The 22,693-nt window shown below is 42.9% G+C and overlaps 8 protein-coding genes across 8 annotated transcripts; 4 read left to right on the top strand and 4 right to left on the bottom strand.

Moving 5' to 3' along the window:
- Positions 1-2,339: 2,339 nt before the first annotated feature.
- Bfra_003498 (uncharacterized protein) lies at positions 2,340-3,599 on the bottom strand (the record flags this gene model as incomplete). The annotated part of the gene is made up of 3 exons (XM_037333904.1): positions 2,340-2,567; positions 2,626-2,958; positions 3,021-3,599. The coding sequence occupies 3 exons, from the start codon at positions 3,597-3,599 to the stop codon at positions 2,340-2,342; spliced, it is 1,140 nt and encodes a 379-aa protein (XP_037193991.1).
- Positions 3,600-5,382: 1,783 nt separating this feature from the next.
- On the bottom strand, positions 5,383-6,626 carry Bfra_003497 (putative wd repeat-containing protein; the record flags this gene model as incomplete). Its single annotated transcript, XM_037333903.1, has 4 exons — positions 5,383-5,432; positions 5,484-6,239; positions 6,293-6,419; positions 6,489-6,626. 4 exons carry the CDS (start codon positions 6,624-6,626, stop codon positions 5,383-5,385), a joined length of 1,071 nt encoding a protein of 356 aa, XP_037193990.1.
- A 269-nt stretch (positions 6,627-6,895) lies between these two features.
- Bfra_003496 (putative trafficking protein particle complex subunit 3 protein) lies at positions 6,896-7,649 on the top strand (the record flags this gene model as incomplete). Its single annotated transcript, XM_037333902.1, has 3 exons — positions 6,896-6,930; positions 7,055-7,277; positions 7,338-7,649. The coding sequence occupies 3 exons, from the start codon at positions 6,896-6,898 to the stop codon at positions 7,647-7,649; spliced, it is 570 nt and encodes a 189-aa protein (XP_037193989.1).
- A 3,352-nt stretch (positions 7,650-11,001) lies between these two features.
- On the bottom strand, positions 11,002-14,361 carry Bfra_003495 (putative atp-dependent helicase nam7 protein; the record flags this gene model as incomplete). The annotated part of the gene is made up of 2 exons (XM_037333901.1): positions 11,002-14,005; positions 14,063-14,361. 2 exons carry the CDS (start codon positions 14,359-14,361, stop codon positions 11,002-11,004), a joined length of 3,303 nt encoding a protein of 1,100 aa, XP_037193988.1.
- A 575-nt stretch (positions 14,362-14,936) lies between these two features.
- Positions 14,937-15,919, top strand: Bfra_003494 (putative u3 small nucleolar ribonucleoprotein imp4 protein; the record flags this gene model as incomplete). The annotated part of the gene is made up of 2 exons (XM_037333900.1): positions 14,937-14,942; positions 15,029-15,919. The coding sequence occupies 2 exons, from the start codon at positions 14,937-14,939 to the stop codon at positions 15,917-15,919; spliced, it is 897 nt and encodes a 298-aa protein (XP_037193987.1).
- An 893-nt stretch (positions 15,920-16,812) lies between these two features.
- Positions 16,813-17,443, bottom strand: Bfra_003493 (uncharacterized protein; the record flags this gene model as incomplete). The annotated part of the gene is made up of 3 exons (XM_037333899.1): positions 16,813-17,008; positions 17,180-17,323; positions 17,388-17,443. The coding sequence occupies 3 exons, from the start codon at positions 17,441-17,443 to the stop codon at positions 16,813-16,815; spliced, it is 396 nt and encodes a 131-aa protein (XP_037193986.1).
- Positions 17,444-19,400: 1,957 nt separating this feature from the next.
- On the top strand, positions 19,401-19,800 carry Bfra_003492 (uncharacterized protein; the record flags this gene model as incomplete). The annotated part of the gene is made up of 2 exons (XM_037333898.1): positions 19,401-19,496; positions 19,528-19,800. 2 exons carry the CDS (start codon positions 19,401-19,403, stop codon positions 19,798-19,800), a joined length of 369 nt encoding a protein of 122 aa, XP_037193985.1.
- Positions 19,801-19,802: 2 nt separating this feature from the next.
- On the top strand, positions 19,803-21,842 carry Bfra_003491 (putative extracellular dihydrogeodin oxidase protein; the record flags this gene model as incomplete). Its single annotated transcript, XM_037333897.1, has 4 exons — positions 19,803-20,007; positions 20,060-20,185; positions 20,293-20,382; positions 20,521-21,842. 4 exons carry the CDS (start codon positions 19,803-19,805, stop codon positions 21,840-21,842), a joined length of 1,743 nt encoding a protein of 580 aa, XP_037193984.1.
- Positions 21,843-22,693: the final 851 nt, after the last annotated feature.

The following is a 22,693-nucleotide window of genomic DNA, read 5'->3' as shown; positions in this document are numbered from 1 at the left end:
CTCTAGCTTAGCAAAGATCCCAATTCTTGAGAATGGTCTAGTCCTGGAAGAGATTAGCTTCTGGATTAGGATACGGTGACTAGTGCCAGACTTAGTTTAGCTTAACCGCCCAATGGAAAATCTAATGGTGAATAATGGATGAATGGTAATCCAAGGTGGGTGGTCTCAAGGTGGGTAGGTAGGATCAGGGCAGGGCAAAAAAACACGCGTGAATTTTGATAAACGAACTAGTGGGAATGAAATGAATGGGAATGAATGGGAAATGGGGGAAATTGATAGATGTGATTGGTTCAAATAGATAAAATAGACCAAATAATGCAAATAATGGGAATAACTTGAATACTTGGAATGGGGGGTTAATCAATCAATATCGGTTGATTTTTAGCAATTTACGATTTTACGGGTACGGTACGGCACAGAGCACTACTTGGGTGGTAATACCAATAAAATACTACACGCTATGATACGGGAGGATATACTTTCCAACTAACAACTTGGTATTTACTGTTGAGGAAAGTATGGAATGATTGGAATGGAATCTCATCGTACATTCCAAGGAGTCAGAAGTTCCTGTCAACTTTGTCAATTCGCCTGTTGATCTCGAGTAATAGAATTCAAAATATTGGCTGATTGATCAGATTGATTTGTCAGGAGAGTGGTGACCTAGTATGTCAGGCAAACACGGAGTAGGTGAGTGAGTGAAAGCCCCCTCGTATTGAATTTCGTTTATAACAGAACGAACCATGCTCCCATGCACTCACATCACAGAAACTACAGAAACTAGGTATAGTCTCAAATATCTAATCGTCCATCAATCCCTTTTCACGTTCCCATCCTTTCCACTTATACTTACTCCGTACAAAATCCTTCCTCAGCTCCGAAATCACATGTTGAAATTCGATACCTTGGAAGGATTAGAACACACAGAACTTTTCTACCATCACACCACAGTATGTTACCAAGAAACCCGATGCTCAACTTCCAATGCTTCATCATTAAGCGCTCAGTCCAGCCGGGGCGACCGAGAATATCCATATCCAAGTCAACACCCGGAAAAGATGACACAATACAACATCTAGCTCACAATTAATGATACATCCTCCATTCATCCTCTATACCCACCACCACCTTTCCCATATCTACCACCCTCCCCTTCACCTCTCCCCCTCACCCACCCGGCCACCGTACCACCCCTCGAAGCTTTTGCGGAGGCATATGTACGGAGTACCTACCTATACCTAGCAAGATTCGCTGCGCCGCCCCCAACCTCCACTCTCTCCCGAGTCTTTTACCTTTTGCCGCCTTTTCCCAATCTTATTTTTTTCGACCTACCTACCTACCTAGATATCAAGAATGTATCAAGATCCAGACGCTCTGAATGCCATATTGGGTATATTTGTCCTTGTACCCCGTCCTGATCTACAATCACCAACCTACAAATTTATAATTACAGGAGATGAAATCATGGATTATCTACAGTATCTGGAGAGTCCCTGTGTCTAGATAGGCATACTTTGTACAGTGCAATTACATCCATCCATCCATCCATCCTTCCGATCCCCCGGCTTTGGCACAGAAGAAATAAATAAACGCATCTCATTTCGTACCTTACCTTACCTACACCTTCCAGGCACCTAGCTACCGAGTATCTAATTACCTACTCTACATGCACCCAACAATCAGCCAATCCAATCAATCTACCTCCACACACCCGAGCAAGACATCTTACACATGCATGCAATGCGAACTCCCACGCGTTACTGTAATACCATGCGGCTCTTTTGAAATTTATTACTTGTTACTTGTGATATTGCATATATATTTTATATTCACGTTTCTTCCAGAATCTAGCATCTCCACCCATCTACCCATCTATCCATCTCGTTCATTCAATCGATCCACCATCACTGCATCCAAGCCAAGACTAATATCTAGACTTCCAATCTCTGCCTTTCTCTACTCCGACCACACCTCCCTCCAAATACTGTATGTAATACTATACATGTATCCCCCCTCCATATTCAACACCCTTTCCACATTCCCACCAACTATACATAAATAACCATGACCAACTCAAGAGCCACGAGAGATACCACCTCCAAAAAGTAGAAAGACAGAAACAAAAGAGAAAAAAAAACTCCAAACACAATGCTAAACGCTATCAATATTCCATAGGTATATGCATCTAAACGCCCCAGATCAAATCAAATCAAAAACTCCACATCTCCAAGCCCAAAATTGTGAAATTTGATTTCCCCAAACATTTAAAGAATTCGAATGATGCCCATCAAGGGCCCATTCTCGTAGTGTTTTGTTTCATGTCCGTTTACCGGACGTGTTTAGTTAGATATACGAGGCCATTCCGATCGATCAGCTGGATGTCGAGGTAATACGTCTTCTCCCGTGACCGTTGAACGAGGTGCTGCCTCAATTACATAATCAATACCATCATCAGACATATATGACGGGGGACGATTAGCCGTCGAGGGTCGTTCGGATATTCGAGAGATGGAGCGATTTAATGCCGCTTCGTTTCTTTGCCAGAAAATCCGATTTGGATCAACCCTCTATATATACTGTTAGATTAATCATGTCACGTCTTCACTACGGATTGAAGTTACTTACCACCGACTCTCTCCATAATCCATAAGCTGGAGGAGGCACTTTCGTAGCTTGACTTTCAATGCCCGCTGCTTCTTCATCTCTGGCGAGCGCGACTGGTATAGGGACTGAGGTTTCGGCATAACCTCCAGGTCCAACCATCGACGGAAGACGTCGTGGATTTGGTTCTCCCTCTATCGGCGGTTTTAAGATCATCATACAGAGGCGAATCAAAGAATGGCAGAAGAAGATAGTAACTATCAAAATAATCAAAATTAAGAGAACGTGAAATTCTCGGCTCTCATCTTTATTTGATAATGCCAATGCGAGGTATATTGTGAGCACTAAAACGAGAAACTAAGAATAACATTAGAAAATTGTGGGGGAAAAGAGGGTGTGGAGAAAAATGTAACACATACCAGCCCAGATATCAAGGAATGCAATATCTTTTGGCGTATTCTTTTGTTCCTGATTCTTGGCGCACACCCTCGCCCACTTTCTTGCGTTCCCCTTGGAGTTCCCCTTCTTCTCCTACCTCTATCTGCTAAATCGGCTAGATGCTGCTCAGCAGGATCTACACTAAGAAACCTTCGCTCCGATCGTCTTCGCACTCGAGGTGGTATTGTTGAGATTGGAGACGAAACTGCCGGAAGTTGTGTAGATTGTGAGAGTCTACTATTGGAACGAGTCGCGACAGGTGGTGGACGACGTTCTTCATGTCGAGGTAATGTTGGCTCAGCAGCGGCAGAGTTTCGGCGCGTCGAGCTTCGACTTATGGTAAGGCCCGGAATATGGATTCGAGTTGATGGCAGATTGCTAAGGCCAACTAATCGTGGAGCTTTAGGACTTTCTGGGGAAGGACTCCTAGCCTCAATGCTTGATCGTCCCGAAAACAACGAATTTAGCCCCCCTCGAATTTCCTCCAACCTCGACTGACGCCTTTCTGATTCGCCTGATGGCACATCCCTCTGTCCACTCTCATACTGTCGTGGAGGCATGATATGCTACTTCGAAATGTGTCGCGAAATTAGTGAATGTAGACAATGTGCCTAGATGATCGAAACAATATTTTTCCTTCTTAAGAAAACTGAGTTGCTTTTGTTGTTTGCGCAACCCACGACGCCCCCGAGTTGTTTTTATTTTCCACAGCGAGAGGTTAGGCCCTGTCAACACGACCTTGTGTGATATAACACGAAGACATTAGATCGAATAAAAGGTGAAATTATCGTAGTAAACCAATCTACCCGTCCTCATTGCACACTCGAATCGAAAAGCCAGCAATCGTTCGCAAATCAGTATCCACCAACCGACAGGATATGCAGGTAGGCAGCAGAAGGATCCGGAAAGAATATGGGGAAACTGTGATGTAAAGTAACAAACCCAGATGCACAAAAGAAAGCGCAAAGACCAAGAGATGACCAAGAGAGTGAAGAGCGAGAGAAGGATACGAAACGTCCGAGAGAGAACTCCTTCGCTCTACGAGTGAGTCTCGAATGATCAGAAATTGCTTTGAAATTGACCACTAAAAAGGGACGTAAGGGTAAGAAGGAACGGAGAACACAGCTCACGGACTTCAAGGTCAAGCAAGATATGCAAATATAAACAAGATGCGAACAAAAAAAGACAGGATAGGAGAAAAAGCTTTGGCCGATGATGATGATTTCAGTGGACTGTACCAGGTAGTTAATTTCGTCCCAGTCACTACTCTATTTTGGTAGGCAGAGAAAGAACGACAGAACCTCCTCAAGAAGCTGGCTAATAATCATTGATCTCTCATGTCTCATAGAAGACGACTAGAAGATGGCCATGGGCAGCAAATAATTTGATACAATACCGGATAAATCTGCGACGAAAATAACAGTGTCCCTGCATATCAAGATGTTTGACATATTTCCAATTGCGAGCCGCATTTCAGGGATGTAAGGATGTGACTTGTAGATTAAATTTGTTTGGGTCTAATTGAAGTTTGACCTGGGACATATTTAGTTCGAGGTGAAGCCTTTCAAATCTTAAGTCTGTTTCAGGTGAAGGCTGTGACCCACCAATCAAATTTCTTCTTCCTTTCTTTTTTTTCAGGGGGGTTGAGCTCGTCTAATTGATTAACCGCGCTGCTTATGATGAAAGGTCAAGACCTTGGAGTTTTGAAGAAAACGCTATGATTTATGCAGAGAGCACGGATTAGAAACATCTAGATTACCTAGATGGGTAGGTAGGTAGATAGATGATTAAGTATGTAATGATTTCAGTAGAAAAGGAATATGAAAATATGGTATGCACCTCACGAATGCATTCATTCAATTCACATGTGAGGTGTTCTTGGTGTTTACATAGGTGTTTGATGATACAATTTACACATTTATCTGTACTTCTACATACTTTTACAGATATAAGATCCAGCCACCCAGCTCCATACAAATTTCTAATTTTGCAGATCTCGTACTGTGGCTATTTTAATCAGTAATATATTGAGTGGCTTGAACCAAATATATTGATTTGGATTGGTGAGGGGTAAATGTGTGAATATTTTTCATAGCATTTATCCGCGCTCGTTCAGGTCTTCCAACTTTCTCGTATCAATTATACCATTGCCGTCGATTTAAATCATCTGTAAGGCTTATCCTACTCGCATGCGCAATCCCCATTCCCTCAACGCCCCCCGAATGGTTTGCAGAGCTTTTCGTAAGCTTCAAAGTTCCTGATTCCTAAACTCCGAGTTTCTGCAAGATTTTTGTGTTTGGGTATCTTTTCATTGATTTCGACCTCCTTCTTCTGCGTACCATCTCACTTCAATTCTCCCAAGAGTAATGTACGATCTGAAGAAGCGGTAAGAACTAAGAGATTGTTAGTAACATAAGGTGCAGAGTTGGAGGAGGAAATCTTACTTATAGGATCTTTTCCAGGTGATAACTCGGCACAATTAACCGTTCCTTTGTGACCAGGTAATTTGTACAATATTTTACCGTTCTCATTGTTCCAAACAACAGCAGTGCCATCTCCAGCACCAGCGGCAATTTTCTTCCCAGTTGGGTCCCAACTTGCTCGAATCAAATTCTTCTCCATTCCCGCCGGGGCGCCATCAAAGGTTCGGACATGTCGTTCAGTGGGCGCAAATGGTCTGATATCCCATGTTCGAACCGTCGAGTCCATAGAATTTGATAAGAGTGTTTGAGAATCCGGTGAAACGCGAAGCGATGTAATCGTATCTTGATGGCCAAGCATAGAATATACCACAGCCTTTCTCCTCATATCCCACACCTTGATATCATTGTCGATTCCACCAGAATACAGCTCATTTCCAGCTTCAGCTAATGCGACAGCCGTGACAGGGAACTCAGTAGGGATGAAATCGACAGCAGCTTTTGTCCTTGGATCCCAAATGCCTATATACCCATCGTCTGATCCACTTATGAGAAGTTCCTCTCCTCTTTTACTGATATCCATGCAATTGATTACTTCTTCGTGTCCAACATGTCTTCGTATCCTTGTACCCGTTTCTAAATCCCAACTGGCTAGATGCATATCTGCAGATGCCGAGAACAAGGCCCTCGAGTCGCGCGACCATTGTAAATCTAATATTGCGCCCTTATGTCCTGTTAAAGTTCCGTAGTTTTCGCAATCTCCATATGTTCTCCATAAATCTGCCAAAAAAAATCAGTATATATGCAACGAAGAATGCATATGTATTACTCACTAATTGATCTATCCATTGACCCTGAAGCGATATAATTTCCATTGGGATCGAATTTGGCAGCAAATACCTCTCCTGAATGTCCTTCCAATTGCATTACTGGAGCTTGCAAACCACTCGTCCGAGGTACCTATTTTACAAAGGTCAGTCAGGCGCCCCCAGATAGCGGATTATTCCATAAATATTGATAGGTACGTACTGCTTGAATGAGCGCGCCATTGCCACTTGAACCATTTGTGGTGGATAAAGCTGTGCTGTCATTGCCTACATTCTGTCTCTTCACAACCATCTGAGATGATCCAAAGGACCCAGAAGCTGGACGTTTTCCAGAAGACATGATTATAGCTTCTTCCTTCAAGCTACGCGTGATTTTTCGAGAAATGATATGGATGTTTTAAGCTGCGCGTTGTTGGCACCAAGGCTCAATAGCAGGACGCAATATGAATTTCTGAAAAGTACGCTAAAGTGCGGCCGCCTATCCGGCTTGTGCCTGGACCAGCTTCCAGCTCCAATGGGGATATTATCATGTAGCAAGAGCAGCTTCGTAACATGAATTGATTCTACAACCCGATTTCAAGTGTAGTTTAAGAATTATAAGACACAAGTATGGCTTCCAACAAAGCCGCGAGGATGGGCGAGGAGTAAGTAATCTCTTGTCGGTCATCAAGGCGACATATACTAATGCGCAACTCAGGGTCTGGAAGTAAGTACACCAGCAGCACAAGAAACACTTGCCATATCTCACGATGGCTAATCAGCATCCAGAAGTCGTGTAGACAAAGTCAATGCCGAGCTAGTCACTCTTACCTATGGAACCATTGTCGCACAACTTTGCAAAGATTACGAAAACGATTATGTAGAAGTCAACAAACAACTTGATAAGATGGGTTATAATATTGGGCTACGTTTAATCGAAGATTATCTTGCCAAGTCAAATACCATGAGACGTTGCTCGAACTTCAGAGAGACTGCGGAGATGATTTCCAAGGTACAGTTTCAATCGGTATTGTGCGGACTTTGCGGAGCATAGTGCTGATAGAAACAATAGGTTGGGTTTAAGATATTTTTGAACATCACCCCGGCGGTATCTAACTGGACGAGCGATAACAAACAATTTTCCCTAATATTCGAAGAAAACCCCTTGGCCGACTTTGTGGAATTGCCAGACGATGGAAGAGCACAAGATGAGTTATGGTATTCGAATATCTTCTGTGGGATTTTGAGGGGTGCACTGGAGATGGTGCAAATGCAAGTCGAGGCTCACTTCATCAGTGATATCCTTAGGGGTCATGATTCAACTGAGATGAGAATTACTTTGGTCAGATACATTGATGACGAGATGCCAATGGATGATGATTAAAAATCCGGTTGTTTCAAGCGGGGTTGCATATTTTTGGCGTTTAGGACGGGTGTGTCATTGCGAGGATTTTGAAGACATGGGATCTTTATGGCTCAAGGTAGATTATAAAATCTTTGGTTTTAATGTCGAAAATTAATATATGATGTTGAGACTGTGTAAATTTGGCAGTCCAGTAGAAGTATCTACGTTGATGACTAGGTGAGATATCTTGGCGTGATTGCTGGCTCATCCTGATTTTTATTTGTTTTCTAAGCTACTTGACGATTCGACAACTTTCGTCTGGAAGTTTGACAGCTCATGGATTGGAGCAAGAGTTGGGTATGGAGATTGGCAAATTATCGTCCGTTGTTGTCGGAGAATGGTCGAAGATTGAAGTGGCATTTCATATAAAGAAATGAAGGTCACAATGCGTTGGGTGGAACGAAGTCGGCGAGTGCTGGGAATGCTGATAAATCAAATTATAGCTGCAATTCAACTTCTTGCGGTGTAGTGTTCAATTATAATGAAGCAAGATAGGGTTGGTTGATAGAACAGTTCAATAGACCAGTTAAGGTTGGTTTTTCTCTTAGCTTCAGAAAAGAGGCAGTCGTGAGAGAAGGAACTTCTCGGCGGTGGAGCGGAGGGTGGAGTGGCGTTGAAAGGAATGTTTGATCGATGAGAAATGTCAAAAAGGATCATGTTATCGCTGTGAATGGGACCAACTAAAGCTCAATGGCTCGGAAGATTCAACAATTAGGCTCAGTAGTACATCATAGGTCGCTAGAGAGGCATCTTTTTCCTTGTCTCAACGCGAAAACTGGCAATATCACTCGCAAAACCGTGGGCAAAGCTTTGTATGTAAGGAGGGAAGGAGCGAAATGATGAGGGCATGGTATTTGAGTTGGGTCTGTACAAGTTGTCTCATAGTGTTGATCAACCTTCAAGCGGTTTTCACTGTTTCACAAAATGCATGAAGTATAAACTAGCTGGCCAAAAGAGCTCCAAAACAATTATTTTGCAAACCGACAAAGAAGAAGCTGGCGAATCTGAGCTCAAGGTTGTAACCCCATAGCCCAGGTCTCAGAATTTGACCGCAACGAAGTTTCGAGGACTATGTCTTCCATAGGAATCTAGAGAAGAATAAAGGACTTTTAAAAGGACAAGAAGCGAGGGATTACCCTTTCATTATGATTGTGTTCACCACTTTCCATCTCAAATTTACATAGCTACCTCTTGAGTGGTAGTTAAGACGAGAACCAGATGATCCGTTCCCATCATACTAAACTTTTAAACCTCAGATTTTGACCGTCATCTCAGATAATGTACGCCACAAATACCATTGCGGCTTCAAAGTTTCAGAAGACATGGCTATCTAAGGTATGTTCAGTTCTCTTTCTCATTGCATCACGATGATTCAAATCGTGGAATTCTAGACTTTCCAGGGACCTGCACTATGGAGGTGAAGTTTAGACTGACATAAGTATAAAAAACTAGGCGGTAATCATTGAGACTCGATTCAAGTGTTGAAGCTGTGACCCATTATAAAATGGTATCATGGTTTCTGATAGCTTCAGTCCACCTATCCTTACAGTCTAGATGGGAAGCAAAGGTTTATATAGAGTCACCTGAATCTGATTCCAATATAGTTGAGTTACGGGATGAGGCACAGATATTGAGTACACAAGAAGTTTGAATTAAATGCAATCTTCGATTTCAGATCAATAGTGGAGAATTTGCAAGATCTACAGATTCTATTCATAGAATTAGACTTGCACAACCTCAAGCTCATCGACTCATTGTCTATTAGTAATCTCATATACAACGTAGAGTATGAGCTTCGCCTACTGATAGAGCCAGGTTCAAGTGATTCCAGTATGTCAATCCTGCCATTGAAAATTGGTTTGAACTTGTAGTTTTAGCTAATCCCCCATGACATTCCAAACACCACTCAACTCATCCACAAACACGCGCAACATCTTTACAATACTACAAAGCGGTGGGAACTTGATTCCTAGTTATCAAGCGTTTGAAGAAGAGAGTGCTTGTTAATGATTTCATTCACGAGAGGTATGGTTGTCATTACACACATAGAAAGACGATGGGTCATCAAGGGGATAGATATAGTAGTCGGGATGCTCGAAGTAGATAGTCAGAAAACAACAATGGGCTACTTCAAGAGCGATAGAAAACTTGAAAACCCCACTGCGTTTTGATATGCGAACAAATTAGACTGCTTGCAAAGGCGGGACTTAGCAAAGGATGCTAACGCTTTCAGGGGCCGCAAGCGAGCTAAAAAAGTCAAACATGCAATTGATAATATCCTCTATATCTGTGGTGTTCAATAATGATAGCAGTATATAGTCTGGCCTTACTAAAGCAAAATTAGCCAATGCGGTCCACGATGACGAGACCTTGAAAGTAATCTTCGAGCGTTTATAGATGGAGCGTCTCAAGTGCAATGGCTCTGATTGCTCCGATGCTACTAATAGTTCTTCACTGCGAAGTATAATCACCTCGTCTGTTGCTATAATCCTTCGATCTGGTGCTTGCAATATAATGAAAGAGACTGGCTAGCAAATAGATTGTTAGCTGCGACAGCGGCGTGTGCAGCGATTTCAGTGGTGTGTGTTGGTACTTCTATGAGCCCTGTCAGTCAAGGAATCTTTGCTTTCTATATGGATCTCGGAATGTGAGACGTGAGAACTCACGATTGGCATTTTTGCCACAAGGGTCTTCGAAGGGACTTTTGTTAGAGTGAGCGGTCAAGATAAAATACATTTCTCACATTATCACTTTGAGGTACAATTTTGCTAGCAAGGCGTTGAAATTTCTAAGGTACTGCAAGTGTGCCAGTATCTATCTTGTTTGCATGCATGGTAACAAACCAAAGCTAATGTTGATAGCATTCTTCTCCATAAGCATCAGCTTGAGAAATGAATGTTACAATATTACATGTAGAATAAGATCATGAACCTCACCATCAAAAGATTTCTGTCTCTCGTTTAGAACAACCACATCAGCCACCGTCAAAATATCCTCTCCCCTATAAAGCAATCTCCCGGCGGCCATAAACAATCTAAATTTGGCACCACTCTCATCTTCTCTCCTTCGACACTTTAGCAGTCTGCTTGGTTGGCATTTCATGCTTGCAGTAAAAACCTCCCTACATATGATATATGTGTAGATGCTCACGCGCCAAATTTGTAGGTACGGAACTTGGAAGGTCGATTATCGATGAAGGATAGATCGATGAAATTCGATATTTGTTGCTGGCCGCACAGAGCAGCGAAGAGCCATCTGTTAATCCGGAAGGAATATTCTTAGTATATCATGATTATGACGTCCTATGAGAATGGACCTTGTCAACGTAGAATCAGTCATAACCTCCTCCGATCTGGCTTGCAAATGCAGTAGAAACACTCTTTTCATCGTCATCGAAACGACGACCACTGAGTAGAGAGCTCGTGCCAAAGACACTGCCAGCATCGCCAGTTTTGTAATCAGCAATGCGACCACCTGATTCGACGTATCGCTTCAAGCGGTCAGATTGACTCAAGCTAGTTTGCTTTTGTCCTTCGTGAACGCTGACACCGAGGCTAACACCTCCTTGGCCAATGCCTCTGCCATCTGTAACACTGCTGCTTGTGACATCAGTGAACTCACTGGCGGCAACAGATTCTCCAGCTATGCTCTCAGGTCCACGCCCACGACCCTTTTGACCATTGGCACGTGGGCCTCGTGAATCAAGACCAGGCCAGTTGTCAAGACCGGTAAGAGGGAAGTTACCAAAGCCGGCAGGATAAGCGGATCCGACACCCACGCCGCCGAGATGAGATGAGTGGACCGAAGAAACATCATCCAAAGCAGAACTCATCATCGAACCAGTGTCAGTGAAATCCTGTAGTGGAGGGGCTTTGTTATTGCCATTTCGGCCATTGTGGGGCAATCCCATTTGATAACGTTGTGGGCCGCGGTAAGTTGTCTTTGGACGACTGAATTGTAGAAGCGATGTTTGCAAGTTTGAAAGTGGACCTTCAACAAGACAGCTACGATCCTTGAAATGCTGCAACAAGTAATGCCAGAGAGGATGCTTTGACAAAACTTTTGGATTACCAACAATGACAAGACCGTACTTGGCACGCGTCAAAGCTACATTGAGACGTCTAGGATCACTCAAGAAACCGATACCTTGATGATCGTTAGATCTTACACAAGAAAGAATGATGAAATCTTTCTCTCGTCCTTGGAAGGCATCCACAGAAGCGACCTCAACCTCCTTATAGTGCTCTTTCTTAAAAGAACCAGCATTTTGCATAGATGTCACGACATAACTGCGTTGGCCTTCATATGGAGTGATGACGCCAATATCTCCAGGTTGTACTCCAGCTTTGAAGAATCGAGTAACAATCTTCTCAACATTTGAGGCTTCAGTTCTGTTGAGATAAGAAGTACCCGAAGCAGAGATTTCCTCGTTGCCAAGATTGGACCAGAACATCATGGGTGTATCGGCTACAGGCCAAGGGAAATCAACATCACGACGAAGTCGTTGTTGCATTGTGACACCGTTTTGTAGAGAACCATCGTAGAACATGTTAGACGGGAATTCGGAAAGACATGGGTGCATACGATATTGAACGTTAAGTCGGATGGGATTGAGACCGAGGTGGACTAAACGCTCGAAGAGTGACTGGTTTAGACCTGCCTTTGCGGCCTTCTTGTTCATGATAACGGGTCCCAATTGTTGATGATCTCCAACCAGAACTACTTGTTTGCATCCCAGGACGAGTGGAATCATACATTCTGGTTCTGCGGATTGAGTAGACTCATCGATGAGCACTGTTCTAAATTTCATTTTGGCAAGTCTTGGGTCTCCGGCTCCAACACAAGTACAGCAAATAACATCAGCGTTGCTCAAAATCTCACGTTCGGCAGCTCTTGTCAATGCCTTGAACTTCTTCTCATCTTGACTTGATAATTCTCCCAACTCGCTCTTCAACTGAGTAAGTTTGGCTAATTCGTGATTGCTATCATTCATGCGGACCTGCTCATGCAAAGAGAGGAAACCAACAGATGACTCGACGTCTTCACGGGATTTGGCTGTAAGACGAACAACTTTGAGTTGAGTTCGATGTATACGCTCACAAAGTTGATCGACGGCAACGTTAGAAGGAGCACATACAAGAACTTGGCCACCATTTACCTTAGCCAAATGATAAATGACTGTAGCGGATGTGACTGTCTTTCCAGTTCCCGGAGGTCCTTGAATAAGACTCAAGGGCTTTTGTAATACGCTCTTGACGGCGCTGATTTGACTGCTATTCAATTCTGGTAGACCAGGAACGCTGAATTTCTTGGGCATTTGAATTTTCATTGGAGCTGCGGCCACCTCGTGACCGAGAAGTTTGTGGAAAATGTATCCTGACACACTCATTTCGTCTACAGCGAAAGTCTTCATGGCAAACTGCATGCGATCGTAAGATGTTGCTTTCCAGACATAATCGGCAGAAAAGTTATGAGTGCATTCTGTTGGGACTGATTTATCGTTGCCAACTTTTCGGAGTTCAATGGTAACTTCATCAGATTGATTGTTCGGAATTTTGACCACATATCCAACACCCTCCCATACAGGTCGTAGCTCGCCTTTGTACTTGAGTCGCATCTCATCGCCTACAGCGAGCTTTACATCGCCAAGCTCTATCTTTGGAAGAATGAAACTGGCCAAATGCTTGTTATTCAAACCATAATCCCAACGAATGATTAAACCATCTTCAGATTGGGCTTCCTTAAGCTTGCGGTCGTAATCTGCCTCGATCTTGACTAAAGGTCCGAAGACATTTTGATATTGATAGGCATCATCGTATTTAAGAAGGACAGGGGCTGGATCATCATCAATTCCAGCAGCCTTTTCCAAATCGGAAAGAGTAGCGTTAACATTATCCTTCCACATTTCCTCCAACTTCGCAATCATTGGCGGCGTGAGATGTCGGGCGCGAAGCTGTTCTGCGTCCGTAGGAAGAGAGACAAGCCAAGACAAAAAGGATCGATCCTCAATCAACGGTTGCCATTTGGACACATCCCAACTCATATCCTTCGAAGATGGAGCAGAGGCGCAAGGTTGACGGCATAGAAGAACCACGACTGTATCCGATTTCGCAGGAATGAAGCCGAGGAGAAAAACATTTTTTATACCGCAGTTGTAGCATTCCAGTACAGTATCTCCGAGGGTCGACATTGGGTGCAATTGAACTTCCTTATGTCTGGCGCGAACAAGGTGATTGACAATATGCGAAGATGTAGCGTTTCCACGGGCACTGCAGAACCATTTGTTGCATCCTAAGCACTTAACCACACAGCTTGGAGAGTGAATTCCACAATATCTACACATCAAATCAGCCCGGCTCAGGACAATTTAGATCGTTGATAGTTCAACTTACGCGCATGCGTGTGCTGGTAGTTCCTTCTCATCCTCAAGACCTCGAAGCCCAAGAGTTTTCATACCATCGACTGGAACACTTGCAAGACTCTCGGTATCATCGTCATCGAATACTTCAGTCTCGTTGTCATCATCATCGCTTCTTCGTCTGCTGGATCCTAAACCACCATGGCCTCCGTATTGACCATATAACAAGCTTTCATCCGGATCAATGTTTGAGAGATCATCAGCACCGGCGTTGATTGCTGCAGCAGAATCGGATATGAGGTGGTTCCCAACGTGGGCGAAAGCGCTTTCCATGATGACAGTATGTCAAGATACTACACAAAATAGTAAAGGTTAGAACTAGCTGGAGTTCAGGGGAATAGCAGAAGACATCAGGATCAACCATTGAAGATCCCGCTATAATATAATAAGAAATTAATACTAACAATAGATTGGATAAATTCCTTATGTTTGTAGAGGTAGCCTTTGTGGCGGGAGGGCGGCGCAAAGGTTTTGGAGATATTCTTGAAAGCCGGACAAGACTTTCAAGTCATTATCGTAACTTTGACTGTAATTCACAACTTGTCCTGCAGAAGTTTGATATCTCTTGTATAATATTGAGGAGCCCAGAAGGTATTTTACCAATGTTGGTCGGGTTGGTGGAGTACTCGAGAAGAGATGCACAGTTGCTTTTTTGATTGTGGGATTTCACATTTACTAATAAGTGACATTGCTATTTGGGTGCTTAGCGTGCTGATACTGATACCGATACCAGCCGATAAAGGTTTGTGATAGAAACTTTTTTTTTCTGCTTGACTACCTCACAAAAAAGCTTCAAACTACCCCCCTCAAAACACAAATTCTCTTTAAGCTGGAAACCCATTGTGAAAATGATTGTAAGTTGTATTCATATCAATCATCATATATTTCCCTGCAATGTTGTTCCAAAATCCAATTGACTAATACATGTTGTGTTCTATAGCGCAAACAAGCTCGACAACGACGAGATTACCTCTATCGAAGAGCCTTGACACTTCGAGATGCTGAGATCAGTGAAAAGCGCGCAAAGCTTCGAGCTTCTTTAGCATCAGGCAAACCTTTAGATCCATCGATTGCGAATGATAAAAAACTACGAGAAGATTATAAATATGATGAATCACGACCAGATTTGACGGCAAATGAAGAACTTGACTTGGATGATGAATATGCTCAACTTTCTGGAATCGTTGATCCCAGAGTACTGATCACAACTTCAAGAGATCCTTCATCAAGACTTTCTGCCTTTGCGAAAGAGATCAGATTATTGATACCAACTTCAATCCGTCTAAATCGAGGAAATCTCATTTTACCAAGTCTAATTACATCCGCCCAAGCATCTGGACTTTCCGATATCATCCTCCTCCATGAACATCGTGGTACACCGACGGCCTTGACACTATCCCACTTTCCGCATGGGCCCACGATATCATTCTCTCTACACAATGTTGTGTTGCGCCATGACATCCCTAATAGCTCCCGTGGTACGGTCAGCGAGTCTTATCCCCATCTAATCTTTGAAGGCTTTACATCAAGATTGGGTCTTCGAATCGTCAAAATCTTGAAACACATCTTTCCACCAAGAGAAGCGATTACGAACAAAACGAAAATCGGAAGCAGAGTTGTCACATTCAAGAACATTGAAGATAGTATTGAAGTTCGACACCATGTGTTCGTTAAGACGGGATATCAAAATGTGGAACTCGCAGAAGTTGGACCTCGCATGACGATGAGATGTTTTGAGATTAGAGGAGGAACTTTGGAGAATAAGGATGGTGATGTTGAATGGAGGATGAACCAATATACGAGAACTTCCAAGAAGAAGGACTACCTGTGAGAGTTTGGGATATGGTTATTTGCTTGCTTGTTTAGCGTGGAGTTTGGTGGTATCAACTTACTGTTGCGAGGTTCAAAAGATTACAAGTCGAGGTCCTTCTCCATCGACATATCTACCAAAGATTGTGACAAAGAAAGAAATATCCGCAGATAACATAGGTAGTAGCCATATGGTCGCGGCGACTCTGCATGCCTCGTCTACCGATATGGAAAGAATCGAGAATGCACCAAGGAGGGGTTGATGCATCATGGGTACGATGTGATCTGAAAACAGTCTATGGTTGGGCATTATTCAGATCCCCTCATTTCTGCTACCTTGTTATGCATTTCGGTTTCTTTGTTCAAAATTCGGTTGTGAGCGAAGCAAACAAAGTTAGTGTATGTTTCTAGATGCATACTTTCAATCACATTGTTCATTAATTTGTCTTCCAAGCTCTTTCAACGCTTTGTCGCAGTTGTCTTTGAACATGCTACTCGCCAAAGATGCTAATTATCCATTGATAGAAATTGGAATTGAGCCAAACGGCAAAATTCGAGTTGTTTCACATGTTCTTCATGTTTGTTTGCGCAAACATTCGACCAAGATAGGAGATATAAAATGATTCTACGGATGCTCCGAGGCTTCCTTGGCTGCCCAATTCAAATCTTGGCATATTTATATCTCTCCACCTTCAAATATTTCAAAATCTTTTATCGTGTGTGTGTGTGGATCTGAAGCATACCAAGTTTTTTCTCTCTAAATGAAATTTTAATTGTGGCCTTTTCATTATTTACTCGCCGGACACAATTTTTCCGTTCACGATTTAGGACCATGCGAGTTTTCGAGATGAGAACGACTCCATCGCGTATTGTGTTCCTATCAGGGGCAACAAGACGAAGTTCGCGCTATTGCTGTCATGGACACAAATCCTCATAATGTTTTGCGAATATATTGACAGATACAGGGGCAACACGAGACAACCTTGCTTCAAATTTTGTCGTAAGAAAATCGATCCATACTGCAGTCTTGGGCCCTTTCAAAGTCTTTCCAATATTATCAAAGGCAATGCTGACACGAGCAACGGCAGCACTCTGTTCCCGTGGTCTACTTCTATCCTTCGTATGTAAGCAAGATATCACAAAACTTCGTGGTGTTCAGGGTTCAGAATGACAGGCTCAAATTGAAGGAATATGCTAAAGTGACTCTAAACCTACCTTGTTACCTCTGGACAGAAAGGTTAGCGAGATCAATAGTCACCGTAAGAGCTGACAGCGCCTTCACGTTTTTACAGCCGTTCCCATCTGAACAATTAGGTTGCAATGCTTATATCCGCAAGGATTATTAGGACAAGCGCGCAAGTTGAAACCCAATCTCGGATTTAAGCCGAACCGCGTTACCATCGTGACTGGTTCATCTGAATGAGATCTTATCTGGATTAGATTCCCTGTGACCATGTGGAATACCCTGCATTCCCTTGTTTACGACGTACTTTGTACAACTTTCCTTTTTGTTTTGTTCATCATTACCTCCTTTGAGAGCCGACATCATTCTTAGTTCAGCTCATCGAATTCCGAGTCCCGAATTTTTCAGCGCGTAATAAAGTGTTATCTACGTACGGTACAGTTTGTCACAAAGTCTTTGTGATATGTACTTGAAGAAATCTCTCGCGAAATACGAGATGGCAATTCAAACTACCATGGAAGGAATCAAAGTTTTGATAATATATTAGATGCTGTTCTTTGTTGCTTCTTTAGTATTGTTAAGGTAGTTCCATACAGAGTGGGGGAGAGGGGGAGGGAGGCTCGGGGGTCTACTTTTCACAAACCCTTCGGCAAAAAGGAGGAGTTAGTCGTAGTAATGGCTCCACCATCAGGAAGTAAGGTTCCGATGAATTGTGGATACACGATCATTGCTTGTTTACTCCGTAAGCTCCATCAATCATGTGGCTCAGTAGTTCCTGAGGATGTTTCGTCTTGCCCTATCAAAAACCGAACTCTTAGCTTTATCAACGCTTATTCGCAATACAACACCGTTTTCTTCATTCTTTATATTCTTGACATTCTCTTACGGTCCCGAAACTTGAAGATAATGATATGTTGTAAAAAATTACAAATTAATATTCACGAACTAATGGAATTAATCGAACTACTAAACGCAATCGACCCAAATTCTTGCATGATGTATGTTGCTGGTTATTTTCTTTACCTTAAAAAATTCCGGACATTTCCTTCACTTTGAAAGTTCCGGTCCGGCTCTTTAACTACAACCTGTGCAATGTCTGTAGGTACAATCTTGATTAGGAAGATGGGAAGTACTGGTATGTCTTGGTATTTCTCGGTCAACTACCGGTGCTGGGGGTTCCCTCGACAATACTACAATACTATACTACAATACACTATTCGCGGGGTGGTATCAAAAATTTGATATTGAAAAGCGTCGTAAGCTCTATCAAGTCCCCTAATCATAACCCATGCCAGATAAAGGTGCACAGACGGTCCCCAAAACCCTTTTGCTTGCCTTTTCCAACTGGATTACGACTTTTCTGGGGATATTTGAGTAGTACGTGGACTGCATCTGTGCTGTGTCCGGAGATCATCATATAATTTTACCTTTTCCTCAGAGTTTAATGCGTTTTAGGAAGTGATCAATACGGATGAGGCTCAAGCAAACGGAAACTAATCAAATCTGAAATCTACGTTCATACAAGCTTAATCCTAAACCTTAAGGCGTCGTCTTATAGATTCGGTAAGGTACCCGAAAGATTTTATATGCAACAGCACGATTACGACGTACAAGGAAAAGGAAACTTTGAGTGGGCATATTGAGTATGAAATTCTACTAACTCGACAGATCGTGCCTACTACTCATTAGTACACTCACTCATCATTCTGGAACCAATTTTATAAAAAGTTACTTTTATTATCTATTTTGACAACGGTTATGAAATATGTAACCCAAGCCGGGGGCGAAAGCCTTCCGCTGCGGGCTGAGGAGAATTACCAGGAGGCTTACAGACTGTGGTTTTTTTAGCACAAATCTATAATTTGTGTACCTGCAGCCACCAGTAAGCAATAGTTGCGCCGTGTAAGTTATCGATTGTGACTGACGTGTGAGGACTTACCGATGAGGAAAGAGTGGCTTGACCACCCCGTGAATCCTTGCAGTTTATAACCACAATGTGAGAAATAATTCTCCGAGTTGTTATGCTCACTACCTCAAGCAACGAACTTTCTGTCAGGCCCCGAAAGACCGAGATGAAGGCAGATCATCGAATACGCTCGGATGTGGTAATCCTTCCAGCCAAAAGGATTGACGAATGTTAATTGTTTCAACAGCAGATGATCTTTGAATATGTCTCCACGGTTTTCGGCACGAACTGCTGTCTTCCCCCTGAAGTAATCTATTAATGTACCTTTGATGGCGCTAGCATAGCTCCACGTTGGGAAGCACTGTCCATTTCCTCAACCCTTCCATATTTCAGACGGATCTTGAGGTTCTCACCATGCATTTGACTTACCACATTCGTAAGCCAAGAGATGTCATTGGCAACAAAAGCAAAGAGTCTACAGACACACTGCACATGGTTGGGGTTGAGAGAGTACGTATACATCCCATGCAATGCAACCCAGCACGGCGACAAAGCATTCAAGGCTACTCGAGCCATCACAGGACAATACCGGACTTCATTATGTTGCCGTCAACAGCTCGAACCTAAGCTCAGAGGTGGACACGAAGCTGACGGGACGGTCCAATTTCAAGAGCTTCACTTTTCTATAAAGTCAAGATATTTCGCCATGGAATTCCTCTTTTCACTCCTCATCTCATCCTCACCACAGTCTCTTCTTCGCGACTCCTTATCTGGAGAACACAATCTTTTCAGTCGCTTTTTGTCTAATTCATAATAATGAAGTATTCTACACTCTTTACTGCCCTCACTGCATTCTTTGCACAGGCATCTGCATCAGCTATTCCAGCTGTTCGTTCACCACTCACTCCTCGTCAAAACACTACTGCCTCTTGTGCAAACTCAGCTACTTCCAGATCTTGCTGGGGAGAGTATTCCATCGATACCAACTGGTATGATGTTACTCCTACCGGAGTCACCAGAGGTATGTGATATCAAATTCCGATTCATTAGTCTATCACTGACATGATATACAGAATACTGGCTTTCAGTTGAAAACTCTACTATTGCACCTGATGGTTATACTCGCTCAGCCATGACCTTCAATGGAACTGTTCCAGGACCTGCAATCATAGCAGACTGGGGTGACAATCTTGTAATCCGTAAGTCTCCAGTTACTTAGAGAACCTCTTTTTCCTCACAACTTGAGGTCCTCGAAAATCATTTTTTTCTAAGCTTTGATTATCCTTACTAACTACCTTTATTACAGACGTTACCAACAATCTTGAATACAATGGTACATCTATTCACTGGCATGGAATTCGTCAACTAGGGAGTCTCGAATACGACGGTGTACCCGGTATGTCTTTAATAGATCGTGATCATGCGATCACAAGAACATGCCCCCTTTCTCTCCCACATTATCCCATATTCCCTCCTCTCTGTTTCCACAACTGTTCCCTGTCTTCTATCGAAAAATAACTAACATCAAATCCAGGGGTAACTCAATGTCCTATCGCTCCTGGAGATACCTTGACCTACAAGTTCCAAGTTACCCAATATGGAACCACTTGGTATCACTCTCACTTCTCTCTTCAATACGGTGATGGACTCTTCGGTCCCTTGATTATCAACGGTCCTGCTACTGCGGACTATGATGAAGACGTCGGTGCAATTTTCCTCCAAGATTGGGCACATGAATCCGTTTTCGAAATTTGGGATTCCGCTAAACTCGGCGGCCCTCCAGCACTTGAAAACAATTTGATGAACGGAACCAACATCTTCGATTGCTCAGCTTCTACTGATCCTAACTGCGTTGGTGGTGGTAAGAAATTCGAGTTGACTTTCGTCGAAGGGACCAAATATAGATTGAGATTGATCAATGTTGGAATTGACAGTCACTTCGAATTCGCCATTGATGGACACACACTTACTGTCATTGCCAATGATCTTGTTCCAATTGTACCCTACACTACTGATACTCTTCTCATCGGTATTGGTCAAAGATACGATGTTATTGTTGAAGCCAATGCGGCAGCAGACAACTACTGGATTAGAGGAAATTGGGGAACCGCCTGCTCAGCCAACAATGAAGCAGCAAATGCTACAGGTATCCTCCGATACGATAGCTCCAGCACCGCAGATCCTACCTCCGTTGGAACCACGCCCCGCGGCACTTGTGAGGATGAGCCAGTTGCCAGCCTTGTTCCACACTTAGCATTGGACGTTGGTGGATACTCTCTCGTCGACGAACAGTTGTCCTTCGCATTCACCAACTACTTCACATGGACCATCAATTCAAGTAGCTTACTCCTCGACTGGAGCTCCCCAACAACTCTCAAGATTTTCAACAACGAGACAATCTTCCCAACTGATTACAACGTTGTTCCTCTCGAGCAAACCAGCGCCAACGAAGAGTGGGTCGTCTATGTCATCGAAGATCTCACCGGCTTCGGCATTTGGCATCCTATTCATCTCCACGGCCACGATTTCTATATCGTAGCTCAAGAAGCTGATGTGTTCGATCCCGACACGTCGCCAGCCGAGTTCAACCTCGTCAATCCTCCACGTCGTGACGTTGCGGCACTTCCCGGAAACGGTTATCTTGCCATTGCATTCAAGCTTGACAACCCTGGTTCCTGGCTCCTTCATTGCCATATCGCATGGCACGCATCTGAGGGATTGGCAATGCAATTTGTGGAGTCTCAAAGCTCGATTGCGGTCGGTATGAGCGACACTGCTATTTTTGAGGATACTTGTGCAAACTGGAATGCTTATACTCCTACTCAGTTGTTTGCTGAGGATGATTCTGGAATTTGAGAGATCTCTATTGCCCTGTACAGTTCCGAATCATTAATCGCATTAATTGTTCGTTCATGAGGATGCCTTTTCACATCTTTCAACCCCCTCTCGCTTATTACAACACACCACTCAATACTATCACGGATGTCATGAGAAACGCAGAGTACCTTCATTCATACCACTGCACATAATTTTTATTATCTATTATCAATTGTTCATTCATTCATCTATTTGTTTATTTTATTCTTGCTTTACCTCCTTCCGAGTTATTTCGCGAGCGAGCAGTACATATTGAGTATCTGCATGGTCACTCGTTTATTTTGGATTTCTGAATAGTCAGAGAAAAAGCATAGGAATACAGAACTTGCTTGCTGACTCGATTCGATTGCTTTTATTCCCTTGGTTTGGATATCTTTGAGCGGATGGGAAGGTGGTTACTTTACTCAGGGCTTATATAGTATATGAATATGAATATATATTGCTTAGTGGACTTATGGCTTTTGTGTTTGATTGTGATTGTGATATGATAGATGAGTTGATGTTAGTCTAGTATGTAATGGACTAAGTAAGTCGCACCTCAAAGTCATAAACTTGTTAAGTATGCTGCAAGGCATTCACGAAGTACAAATTTAAATTGAACAATAAACTATCTCTCATGTTTGAGTTTCTATAATATGGAAAGAATTATAGGCCAGGCCGCATTTCAACCCTCTCATCTTACACTTCTTGGGAGTTAAGGACGAATATCCCTGGTGCATAACACAGTATAGGATAGGTCATATTTTCGTGAGAGGTTGAAATATCGCACAATACCGCACAATAGATGCACAGGTATTTACTTTTACACTCGGTCAATTTTTGCCATCCAT

The sequence above is a fragment of the Botrytis fragariae genome, assembly GCF_013461495.1.
Source record: "Botrytis fragariae strain BVB16 chromosome Unknown tig00000045, whole genome shotgun sequence".
Lineage (NCBI taxonomy): Eukaryota > Fungi > Ascomycota > Leotiomycetes > Helotiales > Sclerotiniaceae > Botrytis > Botrytis fragariae.
This window is presented reverse-complemented; position numbering and strand designations above follow the sequence as displayed.